Raw genomic sequence first — 22,154 nt, forward strand, 5'->3', positions numbered from 1 at the left:
GATATGAAAGAGAGAAAAGTGAGGTATGTAGCCTATTTTTCGCCAGTAGTGTTTGGCCAAAAACCAAACAGGGGCCCAGTCTTTTAATTTTTTTTTAAAGCTTGTGAAATACTTGTACAAAATTTCACTTTTTTAAAGTGAGCTAGTGTCACTGCACCCAGCTTCTCACTCTGCAGCAACATGGGCACGCTTCTCAGAGTACAGGATTTTTTCAATGACTTGTGTCTGAATTAGTTTACAGTGGCACACTTAAACAACTGTCTTTAACTTTCACTTGTGAGCCAAACAGCTGCTTGGAGAGAGCATCTACGCTCATTCAGCTTTTCCCTTCACTGCACACAGCACTCCTCACATTGAACACTCATTCAGTTTGCTCCTAGTGAACACAGCAGATTCTGCCTGGTCTAGCACGACATCTGGAATACACATTTTGTAGTTATATAGAACCTCAAACTGTTTGATTGATCAAATGGAAAACCTAGGACATCACAAGAAAAACTGAGACTGTCCCAGTAGAAGGTCCCAGGACCATACTGATCCTGCCAACACTTGGATACTTTACTCCCCCAAGCAGCTCTGTTGAAGTCCATGGGGCAACTCACATGGCCATGTCTTCCAAGAACAGGCAAGGTTTAAGGTATTGCTTATTCTATGAACCCTCGACAAGAGAACGCTGGACCTGTGTAAGATGCAGATACTCTCTTCTGGATGCTCCCTTGTGGTTAAAAATTCCCTGATTCAGCAAAGCACTTAAGCACATGCTTAACTTTAAGCACACATTGAAGTGCTGCATTGAACCAAGGCTTATACCAAAGAGCTAGGAGTCAGATGAGCTGGATTCTATTCCATCCTCTGCCACTGATTCACTGTGTGACTTTGGATCAGTTACTGCCCTCCTCTGTGCCTCAGTTGACTCATCTGTAAATTGGGGATACTAACACTTCCCTACCTCATGTGAAGGCTGCAGGGGGCCGGGTTACAAGGCTAATTTATTTATGTGTGTGAGATGCTTAGATACGATGGTGATGAGTGCCTTCGCGGTGTCAATCAGCAAGACAAATGTTAAAGTGGAGAGGGGCGGTAAGAGTGCCCCCCCAAGTGCATGAAGTTCTACAGCACAACAGGAGACTGTCCTCAGTGGAAATGTGGCTCGTGGAGGCTACAGATCCCAGCATGCAGTGCTCCTCCTTTATCCAAGCAGGCTGGCTGTATTTAAGCCCCACAAGGCTTAGTTACGACTTAAGTCAGGGCTGAAGTGGGACGTAAGTGATGTATTTGCCATTTTGTTGACCAATCACTTAGTTTTGTGAGATCTTTTTGAAGTTCTTCACAGTCTGCTTTGGTCTTAACTATCTTGAGCAGTTTAGTTATCATCTGCAAACTTTGCCACCTCACTGTTTACCCTTTTCTCCAGATCTTTTATGAATAAATTGAATAGGACTGGTCCTAGGACTGACCCTTGGGGAACACCACTAGTTACCCCTCTCCATTCTGAAAATTTACCATTTATTCCTACCTTTTGTTCCCTGTCTTTTAACCAGTTCTCAATCCATGAAAGGATCTTCCCTCTTATCCCATGACAACTTAATTTACATACAAGCCTTTGGTGAGGGACCTTGTCAAAGGCTTTCTGGAAATCTAAGTACACTATGTCCACTGGATCCCCCTTGTCCACATGTTTGTTGACCCCATCAAAGAACTCTAATAGATTAGTAAGACATGATCTCCCTTTACAGAAACCATGTTGAATTTTGCCCAACAATTTATGTTCTTCTATGTGTCTGACAATTTTATTCTTTACTGTTGTTTCAACTAATTTGCCCGGTACTGATGTTAGACTTACCAGTCTGTAATTGCCGGGATCACCCCTAGAGCCCTTCTTAAATATTGGCGTTACATTAGCTATCTTCCAGTCACTGGGTACAGAAGCTGATTTAAAGGACAGGTTACAAACCATACTTAATAGTTCCACAATTTCAAATTTGAGTTCTTTCAGAACTCTTGGGTGAATGCCATCTGGTCCCGGTGACTTGTTACTGTTAAGTTTCTCAATTAATTCCAAAACCTCCTCTAGTGACACTTCAATCTGTGACAATTCCTCAGATCTGTCACCTATAAGAGATGGCTCAGGTTTGGGAATCTCCCTAACATCCTCAGCCGTGAAGACCGAAACAAGGAATTCAGTCAGTTTCTCTGAGATTGTCGTCTTTAAGAGCTCCTTTTGTATCTCGATCATCCAGGGGCCCCTTCTGAGATACTTAAAAACATTTTGGTGTTACCTTTTGAGTTTTTGGCTAGTTTCAAACACCTGTTTGGCTTTTCTTATTACATTTTTACATTTAATTTGGCAGTGTTTATGCTCCTTTCTATTTATCTCACTAGGATTGGACTTCCACTTTTTAAAAGATGCCCTTTTTTCTCTCACTGCTTCTTTTACATGGTTGTTAAGCCACAGTGGCTCTTCTTTAGTTCTTTTACTGTGTTTTTTAATTTGGGGTATTCATTTAAGTTGAGCCTCTATTATGGTGTCTTTGAAAAGTGTCCCTGCAGCTTGCAGGGATTTCACTCTAGTCACTGGACCTTTTAATTTCTATTTAACTAACATCATCATTTTTGCGTAGTTCCCTTTTCTGAAATTAAAGGCCACACTGTTGGGCTGTTGAGGTGTTCTTCCCACCACAGGAATGTTAAATGTTATTATATTATGGTCACTATTTCCAAGCGGTCCTGTTATAGTTCCCTCTTGGACCAGATCCTGCGCTCCACTCAGGACTAGATCGAGAGTTGCCTCTCCCCTTGTGGGTTCCTGTACCAGCTGCTCCAAGAGTATCCATATAAAGTACTCTTTAAAGTACTCTAAGAGTACTAAGAGTACTAATACTCTAAGAGTGCTCCAAGAGTATCCATTTAAAGTACTCTTAAAGTTGCTCCATTTAAAGTATCGAGAAATTTTGTCTCTGCATTTTGTCCTGAGGGGATATGTACCCAGTGAATATGGGGATAACTGAAATCCCCCACTATTACTGAGTTTTTTATTTTGATAGCCTCTCTAATCTCCCTTAGCATTTCATAGTCACTATCACTGTCCTGGTCAGGTGGTCAATAATAGATCCCTACTGTTATATTCTTATTAGAGCATGGAATTACTATCCAGAGAGATTCTATGGAACATGTGGATTCATTTAAGATTTTTATTTCATCTGATTCTACATTTTCTTTCACATATAGTGCCCTCCCCGCCCCACCGCATGACCTGTTCTGTCCTTCTGATATATTTTGTACCTCGGAATGATTGTGTCCCATTGATTGTCCTCACTCCACAGGTTTCTGTGATGCCTATTATAGCAATATCCTCCTTTAACACGAGGCACTCTAGTTCACCTATCTTATTATTTAGACTTCTAGCATTTGTGTACAAGCACTTTAAAAACTTGTCACTGTTTATTTGTCTGCCCTCTTCTGATGGGTCAGATTATTTATGTGAATGTTTCTCGTCTGATCTGGCCCATACTTTATCCTCTTCCATCCTCTCCTCCTGACTAAAACCTAGAGAATCTCTATCAATAGATTCTCCTCTAAGAGAAGTCTCTGTCCGATCCACGTGCGCCTCTGCAGCAATCGGCTTTCCTCCATCTCTTAGTTTAAAACTGCTCTGCAACCTTTTTAATGTTAAGTGCCAGCAATCTGGATCCATTTTGGTTTAGGTGGAGCCCATCCTTCCTGTATAGGCTCCCCCTATCCCTAAAATTTCCCCAGTTCCTAATAATCTAAACCCCTTGTCATAAAAATAAAGGGAAGGGTAACCAACTTTCTGTATACAGTGCTATAAAATCCCTCCTGACCAGAGGCAAAACCCTTTCACCTGTAAAGGGTTAAGAAGCTAAGATAACCTCGCTGGCACCTGACCAAAATGACCAATGAGGAGACAAGATAGTTTCAAAGCTGGAGGGAGGGAAACAAAGGGTCTGTCTGTCTGTGTGATGCTTTTGCCGGGAACAGATCAGGAACGCAGTCTCAGAACTTCTGTTAGTTAGTAAGTAATCTAGCTAGAAATGCGTTAGATTTCCTTTTGTTTAATGGCTGGTAAAATAGCTATGCTGGATGGAATGTATATTCCTGTTTTTGTGTCTTTTTGTAACTTAAGGTTTTGCCTAGAGAGATTCTCTATGTTTTGAATCTGATTACCCTGTAAGGTATTTACCATCCTTGTTTTACAGAGGTGATTCTTTTACCTTTTCTTTAATTAAAATTCTTCTTTTAAGAACCTGATTGCTTTTTCATTGTTCTTAAGATTCAAAGGTTTGGGTCTGTGCTTACCTGTACAAATTGGTGAGGATTTTTATCAAGCCTTCCCCAGGAAAGGGGGTGTAGGGCTTGGGAGGATATTTTGGGGGAAGACTTCTCCAAGTGGGCTTTTTCCCTGTTCTTTGTTTAACACGCTTGGTGGTGGCAGCATAGGGTTCAAGGACAAGGCAAAGTTTGTACCTTGGGGAAGTTTTTAACTTAAGCTGGTAAGAATAAGCTTAGGGGGTCTTTCATGCAGGTCCCCACATCTGTACCCTAGAGTTCAGAGTGGGGAAGGAACCCTGACACCCCTCCTCTCTACACCATCGTCTCATCCACGCACTGAGACTCTGAAGCTCTGCCTGCCCACCTGGCCCTGCGCCTGGAACTGGAAGCATTTCTGAGAATGCCACCATGGAGGTCCTGCATTTCAGTCTCTTTCCTAGCAGCCTAAATTTGGCCTCCAGGACGTCTCTCCTCCCCTTCCCTATGTCACCTGGAGAACTCCCTCTTGAAACTCCCTGTTAGCGGTCCCTGTTCATAGCTTGTATCACTTTGAATAAGCCTGTTATAAGACAAGGCTCCTGTGTTTCATCAAGGAGTCTCAGATGTGAAACAGCATGAAGGGATTTAAGAAGCCAACCCAGAGTTCCTCCTACACAAGCACTCAGGTCTTGAGCAGTCCAGGCAAATGACACACGTTACAACAAAGCTTAAACTTGTTCTTCAGCATAATTTTTAAACAATACCTGCTGCCTATTTAATTTTAAAAACAGCAAAAAATATCCACCTCCCTTTCCATTTCTTATAAGGAGTCTTAAAGTGTAAATCTCCTCAGTGTGATAGATATGCTTTCTTTGATCTGCTTAGTTCTTGGAAGTTCAGGGGCTCCGGGCTTCTGACCCCGTGCTGCCCATGATTCCTAGGGACAGTCTATCTGCCATTAGGGAATTTTTTCCGCTGAGAACCCCCTGTAACATTTTGCAAACCCCAGTTTGGAAACCACTGATCTAGTCTAATATCCCAGTACCAAATGCTGCAAAGAGTATGATATGTATTCCAGTGTTCAGGTCACATCCTTGGTCGCTGGGAGATCCTCAGATCAGAGCACTTAGCGGAGATAGTGAGGATATGACTATCAGTTTGAATTGGCCATGTCTGCATTGCATGGGGATCCACACAGCACACACAGGGCCTATTGTAAAGCATGGGATGGACTGCCTGGAGACAGCCACCGCTATGGCTGTTCCAAAGTCCCTATCAGGAATCAGAGGGGATGCCCACTGAACATTACAGCATGAGACAACGCGCCATCCTCCATGCCCAGAACAATCTCCCTGATCCTTAAGGCACCTCTACTATCCTCCTTCAATCCCTCCCATAAGCCCTGCCTCTGCCATGAGGCCTTAAGAAATCAGGCAATTAAAGCCAGCTTGAAGGGCAGATGAGGACAGCTAGCATGCACTTCATCTATTGATAAGATAAAAAAACCAAACATCTATACCTATGCATCTCAAACTAGCATCTGTTTGACGGTATGCATCTCCGCCCACAGCCCCATCCTATCATGTTTCTTTGCCCCAGACATTGTTGGATCATATTAAAGAAGTTCTGTATTAAAATCACAAATGAGTTTGATTCCCCATAGTTTAAATTCCAGGGTATTACTAATTAAGAGGTCTCTTGGTTTTTGGTACTATTTCTCTCCCTCTATATGTGAAACTTGCGAGTTGCTAATTACGTTAGTACATTCTAAGACAGAGTCTGTTCTCAAAGCAATTCACATGGAGAGAGACTCAAAGCAATACTCTGTAACAACAGAAACAGCACCCAGAGACTCCCCGCCCTTTTGTTGTATTAACAATTGTGATTAAAATAGAGACAGAGGATGTATGTGGATGGATGCTTGGTGTGGATAATAACTGAATGATCAGGGAGGTGCCAGCTTAAGAATCCAGTGTCCATCAGTTGAAGAAGGCGTCAAGTGGAAATAACCAGAGAACCTCCGGAGGGCAGACTGGAATCCACCCAACAGCCTCAAGAATGGGAGAATCAAAGAACAAGATAACATCTGGCAGCACGGAGCCATCAGGAATGTGCCATCTGCTGATTGATTCAGCAACAGCATGATGAAGCAATTCCCATAGACTGGCATAGGAAGAAACTCCTATAAAAATGGACTCTAGAAAGTGAGAACTTTGGGGTCTGATTCTGCAAACCAACTTCCAGGAGCATCAGATGAGCACCTGACAAGGCCCTGCTCCCTCCTCATGTCCAGGCCACCTGGCCAGTGGCTTGGCATGAGCAACTCTAAGGCTGGTAACTATGAGAACAACCTTGCAGAACCTGTGTGTGTGTGTTTGTAGGAATGAATGTGTGAATAAATATGAGATTGAATGGAATGTTATAGCTATAACTAACTGCTTACTATGATTCTTTCTGTATTCACAATAAATGTGGTATTTTGCCTTTTTCCCTTTAATAAGATCCTGCTGGTTTTTATTTTATTGGTATAACAACATCAGCCCGAAGCCACATCTTCATATGTGTTGTACAGCACCTAGCACAAGGGACGCCATCCTGAGTGAGACCTCTGGAGGTCACGGCAATATAATTATTACTGAGAACGGCAGCGCTGCCTGGGGAGTCAGACGGTTAAAATATAGCTATTTTAGTGGTGCATAACGCACACGGTCAAGTTTTACCACCCCTTGGAATGCTTTGGGTCAGAGGTATAATGGCTCTGGATAGTCAGTACGCTCATGGCTTATCAGTCTCACTGCTCAGTGCACTTACTTGGTTCCTTTTCAAAGTGGTGCTGGGGAAGTGGTGATGAAAGTTAAACTCCCCTTTGGCTTTCAGACCCCAGTGACTGCCAACCCCTGGCACCTACTGAGCTGGGTTAACACTGAGCTGAAGGGCCATCCATTTGCTGCGCTCCCTCTGACTCTGCTGACCTTTGGCCACTGGCTAGGTGCTGGAATTTTACACAACAGAGCATTTCCCTAGCACCGCAGGTCCCCCATTGGTTCCTAATGGCTCCATACATGCGCAGGGCAGCTAAGAACAGGTCCTGCTGCCGCACGAATGAGTTACCGTTTGCTCACAACGGGTTAAGGCAACCCAGCGATGAGTCCAGTCGTGCCAGCACTTTGTCAAAGGTTAAGAAAGCGCGCCATGCTGGGAAAGGCTCAGAGGCCCATGGGAGGAACCACACCCACTCAGAAACTCCATCACTGAACGCTCCCAGCCCCCTGCTGTGAAGATTGCCCTGTCTGTAACATCTCTGGCAAGAGGCAGGAGGTAGCGTCCGTGCAGGCACCGGGGCCTCCCCTGCAGCTAATCGGTCTCCGGCCTGCTGGAGAGATGGGCTGGGGCACGAGAGTTAGCCCTATCACAGGCGGGGAAGATCAGAACTCAAGGGGGCAGTTTCTCTGGGCTGGAAAGGAGTGTGGCTGGTAGTGTTGCTCCCCCTCTAACCTAGCAGTGTAACACCGCTCTTGTCATTAAAGCAAGACAGACAGGGGCTGTCTTTAGATTCCACTGGAGTGAAATGTTATAATTAGCTCGCTCTCTCGCTCTCCCTCACACACGTGCGCTCCCACCCCACCCTTCACTGCTTCATCAGCTGCACACGCTGGCTCGGAGGATGTTTGACAGAGATAATTTATCTGTCCAAAACACTTACCTTATTAACACCCATTTCTCAGCATTAAAACATCAGGTAGGTTCTCCCTTTTAAAAAAAACCTCTCCATGTCTTGTCAGGCCACAGAGGGTGAGCAGCACTTCCCACATCTTCCTCGTGCCTCCCTTCGCCCATCCCTCCATGCATGTTTGCAGTATAAAAACCAACCACCCCTAGATCAGATTAATCTATCAGCAAACAAGAAAATCTAAGTCATTTCTTTAACTGGCTCTGGTTAATTACCCTTCGACCCCATCTCTGCTAATTGGTACATTACAATAAATAACTAAACCTATTCAAACAGGTAAGGTGAAGATCCCAGCAACACCATAGCTGTAAAAATCTGCAGGCAATTTACCACTGAACAGCCTGCTCGGTGACTCAGCTCCAAGGCGGATGATGAAAAGCCAGCTGAGCCCACACTGGGGACTCATTAATCGGCTGCTGCTGCCGATTCACAGTGATTCATCCCTTTCCCATTCACTGCATCCATCGCAGCCACCATTGCTTCTGCAGGCACCTTTGGTTACCAGGGCATTTCCCACCACTGCCAACCCTGCCCAAATGCTGTAAATGCTACTGAGCGAAGCACAGGCCCTGTCTGCACTAGGGATGGACAGGGCTTTACACTGGATCTCAGACAGGACTCCCCACAGTAAAGCCAAACTGGGCTTGACACCCAGTGCCGAGAGCAGCTCCATGGCCAGTCACGCTCTCCAAAGCCACCTTGATCCTCATTTGGCCCCCATCCACACCAGTGTCCAAGTCACAGTAGGGGCAAGCTCCAGGGGGCCTCACAAACATGTCTCATCCCTAGCGCAGGCACAGCCCAAATGAACAGTTAAGAGGATGGACAGAACCAAAGTGGAGGTGGAGGGAAAGAGGCTGAAAAAAAGCAGGTTTGCTACTATGTCTAAGACAGGAAGGCGCTAAATGAACAGTGACATGGACCCTACCATCATGCTCTTCGATATAGGGCTTGGGTTTCTTTCTCAATTTGGATTTCTTCTTACTGTTCCTTTCCAGGAGCTCTTTAATGTGCTGAGTCACTGAGAAACAAACAAAATGATGAGGACAACAGAATGGAACACAAAAGAGAAAATGGCTTAACGCGCAGAGAGCCCTGTTTTCAAAGCCAGCAGCACAGGGAGGCATTCTCAGAAGAGCCTGGCGTTTGTTTGGGTCCCTTTGGAACAGGGAGGGCAGACGGACACATCAGCGAATTGTCTTGTCAGTTGTCGGTGACGCCCAGCACAGTCGTGTTAAGCCACATCAGCCAGGTTCTGCTCTCCCTCCATTGTGCCAGGCTGTGAGCAGAATCCGGGCCTATGACCAACATCTTCGAACTTGAGTGTCTGACGTCAGGCATCTCAATAGACATGGGCGGATTTTCAAAGGTGCTGAGCATCAGCAGCTCCTCTTGTCTGTGCTGGCGGCTGTGGGTGTTCGGCACCTTTGAAAATCAGTCTCACCTGATTTATAATCACTTTTGTGGAGTGCCTAGCTTCAGACCCTCGAGTTTGAACATTTCAGTCTGTCTGTCTTGCTCAGGTAGTTATGTTCTGCTGGCCTCAATTCCCCCTGCAGTCTCACTCCCTGCCTCAGACTGTCATGCTGCATTTGTTGTGTGTGTGGTTAAACAGCTGCTGCTGCACTTGGTCCAGGCACAGAGCTGGAACCCAGCAGCTCCGGGACCTATTCCCAGCCCTGCCACTGGCTCACAGTGTGATTTTGGGCAAGTCCCTTCAACTCTCTGCCACTAAAATCCTAACCTGTTCCTGCACTCAGTGCACAAATGCTGCTTCTTACGATCTTACATTTATGGAGAGCTTGACATCAAGTCTCTCAGGTTCCTTCAGAATATGAAGGAATTGCTGAACTGCAGCACTCTGGGGTGGAAAGCAGCAGCCCCTCCTCACTAACACAACAGGTTTTCAAAAGTTTAAGAAAAGATTAACTCCTCCTGTTGAAACTGCAGCGGAACTGAGGCTGGAAGAACGTAACCACCCAGTCTGGGATTTGGTCAGGACACCAGGGTTGAGACCCCTGCACGTGCAGAAGAGTTCCATGGGATCTTCAGGGACCAGAAAGGGACAGGACCTTGGCTTAACATTGCATCAGAAAGATCTAACGCCGGCAGATTTGAAAACATGGCTCCTGTTAACATAAAATGACATGGGGAAAAAATAAAGGAACCATAATAAAACAATAGTAAGATGTTGGGCCTGGGACCAGCCTTTCCCTCCTGGGGTCAGAAGGAAAACAGAGGTTGATGTTAGACACTGGCTTTCGTAGGTGGGACAGGCAGTGCCACAATCCAGCATTGACCAAGGCAACTTAATGAAATGAGCTTCATTTGCCTGTTACAGGTCAGCCTAGGAAGAGTGAGAGCGTGTGTGGGTGCGTGCATGTATTTTGATGTATATAAAAGTTACATATTTAAAGTGGAGAACAGCCTCAGAGACCCACACATGAAGGTCTGGTGGCCGACTCTGACTCCTGTGGTACTGTGTACTCACCAATATACGCTGTTAGCATACACATGGCACACTTAACAACATGGAGATTCACGATGAGAGACCCACTCCTGTATGTGCCACGAGGCCTTTAAATACCCTGCCCACAATGCGCCCAGAGGCATACATCCACCAAGCCCACGCCACCCTAGCTTTTGTGCATCCAGGGGAATATGGCAGCCCACCCCCGCTGCCACATGTCTAGGCCTGACCTTATTACATAGATTAAAAGTGTCCACATTGCACTGGGAGATTCCAGGTTTATCATCTCTTGCGCTATGGCCATACACAACCTGTAGGGTCTGAGAGCAAGCTGGGTTCGTTTTGGCTCATGCATCATCCATGGTAATAAACACTTTATGAGCCAAAGGCTGCTCTGAGCTACACCTGCATAACCCCATTGTCTCCAAACTTTATTTGCTACATGTGACCAATCCCATTGGTGTTCTGCAGGGATGGACGGTCCAATGCACAGTTGATTCCTATAGTTAGCAATTCTGCTGGTGGCGCATGAGCTGGGATAGACTCCGGTCTCCCTCTCAGAGCTGGGATGGCTCTCTGGAGCTCACAGGAGTAGTGAGCAGTGGACATGGATTTGTGTCCCTGAAGTGAGCTGATGGAGTTCTCAGTGCAGCAAGGGGAGCGGTCATTGCCTGGGAGGCTCTTTTTCCTTTCCTGAGGCTATTTGCACTCCATCCCCACCAACACGTCCTGCTCAGAGCAGAGTGGGGGCAGGAGCACAGCTTTGCTGGGACCACAACCCACTGACACAAACCTCACAAGGACAAGAAGCTCTTTGAAAATCACTGGGGCCAGCCCACAGGGTGCCAAACCCTGTGCCAGACTCTTGATCAACAGGCTGGGGTTGTTGCTCAAGTTGGGTGCAGAGGAGGAGGCACTGAGAGAGACAGCTTCATCTAATGCTGTGAGCACAGAGCAGGGAGGCAGGAACTCCTGTGTTCCAACCCAGGCTCTAATGCCAATTCCCTCTGGCTTTGGCCAAGTCCCTTCCTCTCTCTGAGCCACATTTTCCCCATCTGAAAAATGGGAATAATGATACTGACCAGCTACCAAAGGGCTTGTGAAGGTAACTCTTTGCAAAGGGCTTTAAATGGCATTGACAAATCAGAAGAAAGTCAGAGAACAAGGAAAGTGATCAAGGGGCTGGAGGGACTGATTCATGAGGAGAGATTAAAGAGCTAACTCCGCAGTGGGGCTAAGCAACTGTAACACACAAGAGGGAGGGGTCATAGTGAGGAGTAATGGAAGCAAACAGAGAAAGGTTGAATATGAAGAAAGCTCTCCCAGCCTTGAGGTGGATCAGACTCCGGAATCATCTCCCAAGGCAAGGGCTGGGAGTTCCTTTGCTTTTAATTAAAACTGGAGAAAACCCCGAGCCTAGCCCAGGGGGGCGCACTCCCCGTGCGGGCAGCAGAATAGATGTGACGTGATGGGGAAAGGCCTCCTGCTCAGTGAAGGTGGAAAGTGCTGTGTACCTGCGACATTACACGCTACTGCTGCTGTTACTCCGCTGTGTTACAAGGCCAAGCACAGCCTAACAGCCTCCAGCAGAGGATGGTGGCTCCCGGACACAGAGAAGAGAAAGAAATATCCTGCGGGGACTGGCCCCAGCACATGCCCTGGGTCATATGGTGGGGGCAGCCCATGGGCCCAGAAATCCCACTGCAGCCCTTGCCTGCTTAGGCAAGGGGCAAATGAGGTGTAAGGCTTGGCTGGGCCCTGGTGCCCATCAGAGCCTATGTTCCCCCGCCCAGGGTCCGGATTTAGGCTGTTACGTTTCACCACAGTCCCATGGCTGTCTGCAGCACCGCAAGAGACCTCCTGTTCGACAGCAGCCTCGCGAGCACTCGTTTCCCTCGGTGCTACATCGGCTCAGATGCCAGCGCTGCAGGAAATCAGCTCAGGCTGGTGGAACGGAACCGGGGCACTCCAAAGACAGCAGTGGGGAGAGGAGGGGGAACTACAGGCTCCTGGGGACAAGCTGAGGGATCCCTTGCACGGCTGGTGAGCAGGGATGGCTCTGACTGAACCCGCCTGGGTGCCAGTTGCTAGCGGCTCCATTGCAGGTAGCAGGACAGCCTCTCCTTGCGGACTGAATACGCAGAACTGAGCATTCCTGTATTACTCCACTGGAGTTCTCAATAAGCAGCTGGCCTTACGTGGCTTCCCCAGTGATGGGCCCCGTGTCCAATTTGGCCCATCTATCTCTGGCCCCCGCTCCTGCAGTATCTGTGTGCCTTGCCATCCCCAGTGAAGTACAGAGTTCAAAACACCAACACCCCCGCTGGCCATGGAGCGACCAGTGAGGCCCCCGCAGGCAGCGGCATGGCGCCCTGCCTGCAGCAGCACAAACTGCTGGGGCACCGGCTTGGGCCTGCATTGCTGGCGCCAGTGTGAAATCATTGGCACCTAAAGTTTGGGCCTAGAAAACACGAGAGAAGTACTGTTATGCACTGAACTGCACTACGCTCCACACACTTGCTAGCCTGGTCAGCATGCACAGTGACCCTCTGCGTCTTCTTGGAGCTGGATGATGGACAAGGCACAGATCTCATGTTCTGCCCAGGTATGTGGCTAAGCCGGACAAGGGTTGTGTGTCAAGTGAAGCAGGCATCAGCCACGTAGCAGCGTGAACAAGGAGGGGGAAGACGCTTGGGGCCCAGAATTTAACAGAAGCTGGGAGCATGGCAGAATCCAGGGAAGGCAATGATACACTGGTTGCCTGTAACACCTTCTGCCTGAGCGTCTCAAATCCTCAGTCCATTAACAAACTGAGCCTCACAGCTTCCCTGGACTAGAAAGTGAGGGACTGGGAAAGGCAGGGCCCTGCCCTGAGTCACAATCTGAGTCTGGGACAGAGCTGGGAACAGAACTCAGGAGTCCTGAAGCCTAGGCTTGTGCTTTAACCACAACACCATCCTTCCTCCAGGCTAGCACAGAGTTATTTTAGCTCACATGTGGCGCTATCCGTAATGCTAGAATCAGGGGAGAGAGGGAGGGTAAAGAGTGTGCCCATGATCAGAGCAGGGGCTCTAGCCAGGCCTATCTCCAAGCGGAAGGCTGATCCTAGACAAAGGCTCAAGCTTCTCCCATCCCACCAATTCTCTTTGCTCTAGGGCTACAATTTACCTGTTTCCTCCCCACCCCCAATCCCATCTCTCCCATAAACACAAGGCTGTAACTGCAGCATCTCACCTCCAACTGTGTCAGCAGAACACGCATCCTCTGTGGGACTGCGGTCAGGCCACTGTGTCCATCAGCCAGCAGGCTGGGCTCTGGGGCGGCCATGCAGCCACGGTCCCTCATGCCCTAGGATCAGATACCAGGCTGTGGGTGCAGATCTAGGCTGACAAAGAACTGTATGTTGGCTCTCAGGGGCCGGCGCTTCTGTCCCCCACCATCCCAGTCACGGCCTACATGATGGCTCACAGCCATAGCCCGATGGACAAGCTCTGCTCCCACGAAGGTATCATGGGATTAGCATACGTATGCCTTTGCCTGGGAGTCACTGGCAGTGCACCGTGATTACTAGGGCTACTGGTGTCTGGAGTTTATTCATTTCATTTTTTCAGGTTTATTTTTAGCAGATTTTGAGGGTTGCGCAGATGTCCAAAGACCAGGATTTAGGCGGGCTCTCCCTTTGTACACACCATCATGAGCAGTCTCTGTGGAACATTCCCCAGTGCACTTAAACCGAGTACTGCTTCACGCAGCACTGCCTCGAAGTGCACTAGGGAACCTTTCATGGTCACTAACAGGGTCTGCAGGGACATACTAATATGCAACACATTAGTGTGCTTTAGAAATCACACCCCCGTAGTCTTACTGCTCGGCCTAGACAAGCCTGTAGATACAAATAACCATTTCTGGTGTTTTGCCACTGTTTGTTGGATAAATACCCATTTATTTCCCCCTCCCCCCTTTTTGGTATCAGGGTGTTTTATTGGTGTTTATCAATTAAAGCCAAACCTCAGATGCCCTAATGATAACCAGGCCCACAGACACAAGGCTCACTGGGAGAGCAGCACTGGGACTAGCCTAATGACTTGTCTAGTCAACTCCTGTGCTGGAAACCAGGCTTCAGGGGCGACAGCATAGCATTTGCACGGCAGGCCGCACACTGTTGCTGAAGCCGTTGAGAGAGGCAGCTGGGTCTAATGGTCTCTGCACAGGACAGGCAACCCCTGGGTTTAGGCCTGGCTCCGCCACTAACTCACTGCATGGGCTCAGGCACCTGATTTTGCTTCTTTGCCTCAGCTTCCCTGTCTGCAAAGTATGACGTGACAGGGGTGCGTTGCTCTCCCTCCCTCATAGGCCCCATGCCAGGAGAAGGAGGTGTGTGATGGTGGTTGGGGACTCTCTCCTCAGGGGGACTGAGTCATCTATCTGCCGCCCTGACCGGGAAAACCGAGAAGTCTGCTGCTTGCCAGGGGCTAAGATTCGCGATGTGACGGAGAGACTGCCGAGACTCATCAAGCCCTTGGATCGCTAACCCTTCCTGCTTCTCCACGTGGGCACCAATGATACTGCCAAGAATGACCTTGAGCAGATCACTGCGGACTACGTGGCTCTGGGAAGAAGGATAAAGGAGTTTGAGGTGCAAGTGGTGTTCTCGTCCATCCTCCCCGTGGAAGGAAAAGGCCAGGGTAGAGACCGTCGAATCGTGGAAGTCAACGAATGGCTACGCAGGTGGTGTCGGAGAGAAGGCTTTGGATTCTTTGACCATGGGATGGTGTTCCATGAAGGAGGAGTGCTGGGCAGAGATGGGGTCCACCTAACAAAGAGAGGGAAGAGCATCTTCGCGAGCAGGCTGGCTAACCTAGTGAGGAGGGCTTTAAACTAGGTTCACCGGGGGAAGGAGACCAAAGCCCTGAGGTAAGTGGGGAAGTGGGATACTGGGAGAAAGCACGAGCAGGAGCGTGTGAGAGGGGAGGGCTCCTGCCTCATACTGAGAAAGAGGGGCGATCAGCGGGTTATCTCAAGTGCCTATACACAAATGCACAAAGCCTGGGAAACAAGCAGGGAGACCTGGAAGTCCTGGCAAAGTCAAGGAATTATGATGTGATTGGAATAACAGAGTCTTGGTGGGATAACTCACATGACTGGAGTACCGTCAGGGATGGATATAAGCTGTTCAGGAAGGACAGGCAGGGCAGAAAAGGTGGGGGAGTTGCAGAAAAAAGTAAGGGAGCAGTATGACTGCTCAGAGCTCTGGTATGAAACTGCAGAAAAACCTGAGAGTCTCTGGATTAAGTTTAGAAGTGTGAGCACCAAGGGTGATGTCGTGGTGGGAGTCTGCTATAGACCACCGGACCAGGGGGATGAGGTGGACGAGGCTTTCTTCCGGCAACTCGCAGAAGTTACTAGATCGCACGCCCTGGTTCTCATGGGCGACTTTAATCATCCTGATATCTGCTGGGAGAGCACTACAGCGGTGCACAGACAATCCAGGAAGTTTTTGGAAAATGTAGGGGACAATTTCCTGTTGCAAGTGCTGGAGGAGCCAACTAGGGGGAGAGCTTTTCTTGACCTGCTGCTCACAAACTGGGAAGAATTAGTAGGGGAAACAAAAGTGGATGGGAATCTGGGAGGCAGTGACCATGAGTTGGTCGAGTTCAGGATCCTGACACAGGGAAGAAAGGTAAGCAGCAGAATACGGACCCTGGACTTCAGGAAAGCAGACTTCGACTCCCTCAGGGAACTGATGGGTAGGATCCCCTGGGGGAATAACATGAGGGGGAAAGGAGTCCAGGAGAGCTGGCTATATTTCAAAGAATCCCTATTGAGGTTACAGAGACAAACTATCCCGATGTGTCGAAAGAATAGTAAATATGGCAGGCGATCAGCTTGGCTTAACAGTGAAATCCTTGCAGATCTTAACCATAAAAAAGAAGCTTACAAGAAGTGGAAGATTGGACAAATGACCAGGGAAGAGTATAAAAATGCTGCTCGGGCATGTAGGAATGAAATCAGGAGGGCGAAATCGCACCTGGATCTGCAGCTAGCAAGAGATGTTAAGAGTAACAAGAAGGGTTTCTTCAGGTATGTTGGCAACAAGAAGAAAGCCAAGGAAAGTGTGGGCCCCTTACTGAATGAGGGAGGCAACCTAGTGACAGAGGATGTGGAAAAAGCTAATGTGCTCAATGCTTTTTTTGGCTCTGTCTTCACGAACAAGGTCAGCTCCCAGACTGCTGAGCTGGGCAACACAGCATGGGGAGTAGGTGGCCAGCCCTCTGTGGAGAAAGAAGTGGTTAGGGACTATTTAGAAAAGTTGGACAAACACAAGTCCATGGGGCCGGATGCGTTGCATCCGAGAGTGCTAAAGGAGTTGGCGGCTGTGATTGCAGAGCCATTGGCCATTATCTTTGAAAACTCATAGCGATCGGGGGAAGTCCCGGACGACTGGAAAAAGGCTAATGTAGTGCCCATCTTTAAAAAATGGAAGAAGGAGGATCCTGGGAACTACAGGCCAGTCAGCCTCACCTCAGTCCCCAGAAAAATCATGGAGCAGGTCCTCAAGGAATCAATCCTGAAGCACTTACACGAGAGGAAAGTGATCAGGAACAGTCAGCATGGATTCACCAAGGGAAGGTCATGCCTGACTAATCTAATCGCCTTCTATGATGAGATTACTGGTTCTGTGGATGAAGGGAAAGCAGTGGATGTATTGTTTCTTGACTTTAGCAAAGCTTTTGACACGGTCTCCCACAGTATTCTTGTCAGCAACTTAAAGAAGTATGGGCTGGACGAATGCACTATAAGGTGGATGGAAAGTTGGCTAGATTGTCGGGCTCAACGGGTAGTGATCAATGGCTCCATGTCTAGATGGCAGCCGGTATCAAGTGGAGTGCCCCAAGGGTCGGTCCTGGGGCCAGTTTTGTTCAATATCTTCATAAATGATCTGGAGGATGGTGTGGATTGCACTTTCAGCAAATTTGCGGATGATACTAAACTAGGAGGAGTGGTAGATACGGTGGCAGGTAGGGATAGGATACAGAGGGACCTAGACAAATTGGAGGATTGGGCCAAAAGAAATCTGATGAGGTTCAACAAGGATAAGTGCAGGGTCCTGCACTTAGGATGGAAGAATCCAATGCACCGCTACAGACTAGGGACCGAAAGGCTAGGCAGCAGTTCTGCGGAAAAGGACCTAGGGGTGACAGTGGACAAGAAGCTGGATATGAGTCAACAGTGTGCCCTTGTTGCCAAGAAGGCCAATGGCATTTTGGGATGTATAAGTAGGGGCATAGCCAGCAGATCGAGGGACGTGATCGTTCCCCTCTATTCGACATTGGTGAGGCCTCATCTGGAGTACTGTGTCCAGTTTTGGGCCCCACACTACAAGAAGGATGTGGAAAAATTGGAGAGAGTCCAGCGAAGGGCAACAAAAATGATTAGGGGTCTGGAACACATGACTTATGAGGAGAGGCTGAGGGAACTGGGATTGTTTAGTCTGCAGAAGAGAAGAATGAGGGGGAATTTGATAGCTGCTTTCAACTACCTGAAAGGTGGTTCCAAAGAGGATGGATCTAGACTATTCTCAGTTGTAGAAGATGACAGGACAAGGAGTAATGGTCTTAAGTTGCAGTGGGGGAGGTTTAGGTTGGACATTAGGAAAAACTTTTTCACTAGGAGGATGGTGAAACACTGGAATGCGTTACCTAGGGAGGTGGTAGAATCTCCTTTCTTAGAAGTTTTTAAGGTCAGGCTTGACAAAGCACTGGCTGGGATGATTTAATTGGGGATTGGTCCTGCTTTGAGCAGGGGGTTGAACTAGATGACCTCCTGAGGTCCCTTCCAACCCTGATATTCTATGATTCTATGAAGCATGGTCCAGGGCACTTCCTGGAGGAGGAGCAGACAGTAGGGGGTATACAAACATGCATGCTGGAGCTTGTCTCCTCTAGAGCCTGCCTTGAGAGCACAAACTAGTGGCCTCTTCACGGGCCGCTCCTGCCAGAGGAAGGTACTTGCACAGCACAGCCCTGCAGAGGAGGGGCGGGGTCCATGAGGCATGGAACACTGGGGAAGAACCTGCCACACACTACTGCCGTTTCAGCCAGGGAAGGCCAATGGGCAGCGCACGTAGAGGTCAAATGCAGCCGAGTACCACAATGCAGCCCCTAGCCGTGTCGTGGTTAATGAGGGACTGCAGCCTGCACAGACATGCAATGCTCCATCACGATTCAAGCGGCGTGTGTGACTGAGCTTTGGGTAGTGAACTGAGGCCTCATACATGCAGACAACAGGATCGTCAGTGGAGCCTGAACCTGGGACTTTCAACACCAAATCACAATATCCTACCCACTTAAACAGAAGGAGCAACTCCCCTAGTGGGCAGTAAGCAGTAGGCTGTCAGAGACTCTGGAGACAGCCACTAGAGGGAGACAGGATCACATGCACTAAACCAGCAGTATACTGTAGCAACTCAGAGTTACGGACACCTCGGGAATGGAGGGTGTCCATAACTCTGAAATGTTCATAAATCTGATCAAAGTGCAGTTCAGGCTCCAGATCCAGCAGCTGACGCTCCAGGCCAGGCTTCAGCAGCAGCTGAGCTCCCTACTCAGCCTCGGCATGAGTTTGCAAGCTTGTCCCCATCCTGATGGGGGAAGGGGGTGTGTGAAAACAGCGTGTTCCCCTCCCAGAGAAGGAGGAGGTAAAAACAGCGCATCCCCCTCTTGGCGAGGTGAGGAGGAAGGGGGGAAGGTGGGGCAGACCCCAGCACTGCTCCTGCTCTGCTGGCTGGCTGGCTCCGGCTGCCGTGGGCTGGAAGCCCCAGCATCTTGCGGTAAGTGGCTGCCCCGTGTGTGGGGGTGGGGACAAGCAGCCCAGATGTGTCTACTTTTAAGATGCAATATAAGCACAGGACAGTATTTGCACTTTTTTTTTGGTCTCTGCTGCTGCCTGATTGGTTACTTCCAGTTTCATTTGGTGTCCAGTTGACCGGTCAGTCCGTAACTCTGGTGTTCGTATCTTTGAGGTTCTACTCTTGTTTGTCTGCAGCCACAGGCTGTGTCTCCACAGGCCCCAGCTTTGTTTTAAAGACCCATGTGATGTCACTCGCGTAGGTACGGTCCCATGGCTCCTGGCTAACATGCCAATCTAGCCTCTGCCATGAAATTTTGATTCCTCCTATTGAACCCCTTTAGTTCAAACATGAACACTGCCTATTAAATTCCCTGGTATTTGCCATGTTCTGCTCCTCATAGCATGCAGTTCAGTCTGCACTTTTTAGCTGTGGGGTAGCTAGTTTCTGGAGAACACCCTGTAGCTTAAAAGTATGAAGAAGCCAGTTAGTCATATGTCTCCTATTAATATCAGTCACATTCAGGGCCAGCCCTAGACCAAATGGCGCCCCCCCTCCATTTATTAAGCATTTGAATACCTTATTTTTTATTGCATTTGTCGCCCATTTCACAACTTTGATGCACAATTTGCATGCATGACTTATTCCTGTCACATAAGAAGATAAATGTACATGCTAAAATCAGTAAATCTGTATTTATTCATGCCATATATAAGCAAGTACAAAATTTGTTTCCTCTAAGCTTATAGAAACTTTTTAATTTTAAGAATAACTGAAATGTATTATCAATAAAACAAGGTTCACAATATTGTAGCTGGGCTCTCACTTCACTTTGTTCTTATATCTCACTGACTGACAGGTAACGTCCTGCTCCTTATATCCCCAAGAGGGCCTGGCTGACAGCATTCTAGAAGGTTCAAGTTAAATGTAGCGCTCAGAAAATCTGGAAGGTTCCACAAGATTCTAGAAAGGTCCAGGAGGCTAGTGAAAAATGAAGCCACATTCACAATACCTGAAACATTTACTTCAAACATTCTATTTTCCCTTTTGTCACTAACAACAAAAACAGTGCCCTGAGTCCGGCGCCCCCAAGCCCAGCACCCAGGAGGCTGCCTGGGTTGTCTGCCCCTAAATCCAGCCCTGATCACATTGTCAAATAAGGAGCAGCTGGATTGGATCAGGGCATCTAGTTCAGTGTGCTGCCTTCAGAGCAGTGGCTTATACCAAGTTCTTCAAAACAGGGTGAGTTTCCTCCTCCCTCCCCCATAGGGCACCTGGCCAACTGTATAGTACAGGCCCATGATGGAGGTATTTCTTCCTGTCCCCAGCTGACCTTTAGCTCATGCCTTGAAGCCATGAGATTTGATGGAACTTGTGATATTTTATTCTCACATTTGTAATTACAGCTGCTGTTCTTATTAATATACAGCCCTCTAAGGTAGGGGTGGGCAAACTTTTTGGTCCGAGGGCCACATCTGGGTGGGGAAAGTGCATGCAGGGCCATGAATGTAGGGCTGGGGCAGGGGGTTGGGGTGCGGGAGGGAGTGCAGGGTGTGGGAGGGGGTGCGGTGTGCTGGAAGGGGCTCAGGGCAAGGGGTTGGGGCGGAGGAGGGGTGCAGCATGTATGAGGGGGCTCAGGGAAGAGGGTTGGGGTGCAGGAGGGGTGTGGGGTGCAGCAGGGGGTTGGGGGGCAGGATGCAGGAGGGGTTCGGGGTGTGGGCTCTGGCCCGGCACTGCTTACCTGGAGCGGCTCTGGGGTGGAGCAGCTCCGTGCGCTGCCCTCTCCTGTGGGTACCTCCTCCGAAGCTCCCATTAGCCACAGTTCCCTATTCCCGGCCAATGGGAGCTGCAGGGGGTGGTGCCTGCAGGCGAGGGCAGTGCATGAAGCCCTCTGTCTCCCCCAACCAAGCCCCCTCAGAAACATGGTGCCGGCCGCTTCTGGGAGCGGCACGGGGCCCGCAGCACCGCAGGGGTTGCAGTCCTGCAGGCCGGATCCAAAGCCCTGACGGGCTATATGCGGCCCACGGGCCCTAGTTTGCCCACCCCTGCTCGAAGGTGATGTCTGTACTGCAGCTGGAGATGTAATTCCCAGCTCTGGGAGACATACACACACCAACGCTGCTCAACCTAGTGTGCTAAAAATACCAGTGTGGCCGCGGTGGCTGGGTCTAGCCCGAGGTAAAAGAGGAGCAGGCAAAAGTACGACCCATCAGAGATCCTAGGGTGGCCAGCCTGAGTTGTTGACTATGCAGCCACAGACACACTGCTATTTTTAGTGTGTTAAGTCTCCCTGGGCCGGGAACTACTAGCTGCTGTGTAGATGCACCCTATAAAATAATCTCTAGCTCACATACAATCTCCTCCAACAAAGCAGGGGCCCAGCTTGGGAAGCATTTTCTCTTAATTAAATGTTGCAAACTGTACTCAGGTAGCATGAGGATATATTTCTAAGGTGTCCAAGTATACCTATTACCTAATGGTAATCAAATCCCATGCTCGGGGATGAGGATGCTTCCCACCCCCAAATGTACAGTACTGAGTACTGCTCCCTGCAGCAGCCGGGATACCGGCCTAACTGGACTCACCCACCCTGACAATGGCTATGTGTGTACCTGAACTTTTGCCTGCTCCTCTTTTGCCTCTGCTTCAATCCCGGTGCAGCGTTTTGAGACCGTTTGCATCCACCTCAAGTTGCAATAACTGCACTTTACAAATCACAGAGCGGCCTCTGAATCCTCTGCCCTCGGAGCAGGATGAACTGCAGCTCTGTATATTACGAAGCACAGAACTACCTTAGCTCTGATCCCTGGGAGGAAGTATGGAGCCATGAGGATCAC

The 22,154-nt window shown here is 48.7% G+C and overlaps 1 protein-coding gene across 3 annotated transcripts in view; it reads right to left on the reverse strand.

Annotated features, from left to right (window-relative positions):
* ARHGAP39 (Rho GTPase activating protein 39) overlaps positions 1-22,154 on the reverse strand; it is a 423,047-nt gene that overhangs the window by 108,076 nt on the left and 292,817 nt on the right. For 2 of the 3 annotated variants that reach the window (XM_073329927.1, XM_073329926.1), the window contains one exon: positions 8,928-9,020. The exons of the other annotated variant lie outside the window; for it this stretch is intronic. In XM_073329927.1, coding sequence (XP_073186028.1) covers positions 8,928-9,020 — 93 coding nt within the window. The remainder of the gene's footprint in view (positions 1-8,927; positions 9,021-22,154) is intronic. 3 annotated transcript variants of the gene reach the window in all.

Source organism: Lepidochelys kempii, chromosome 2 (assembly GCF_965140265.1).
Source record: "Lepidochelys kempii isolate rLepKem1 chromosome 2, rLepKem1.hap2, whole genome shotgun sequence".
In the NCBI taxonomy this organism is placed as follows: Eukaryota; Metazoa; Chordata; order Testudines; family Cheloniidae; genus Lepidochelys; species Lepidochelys kempii.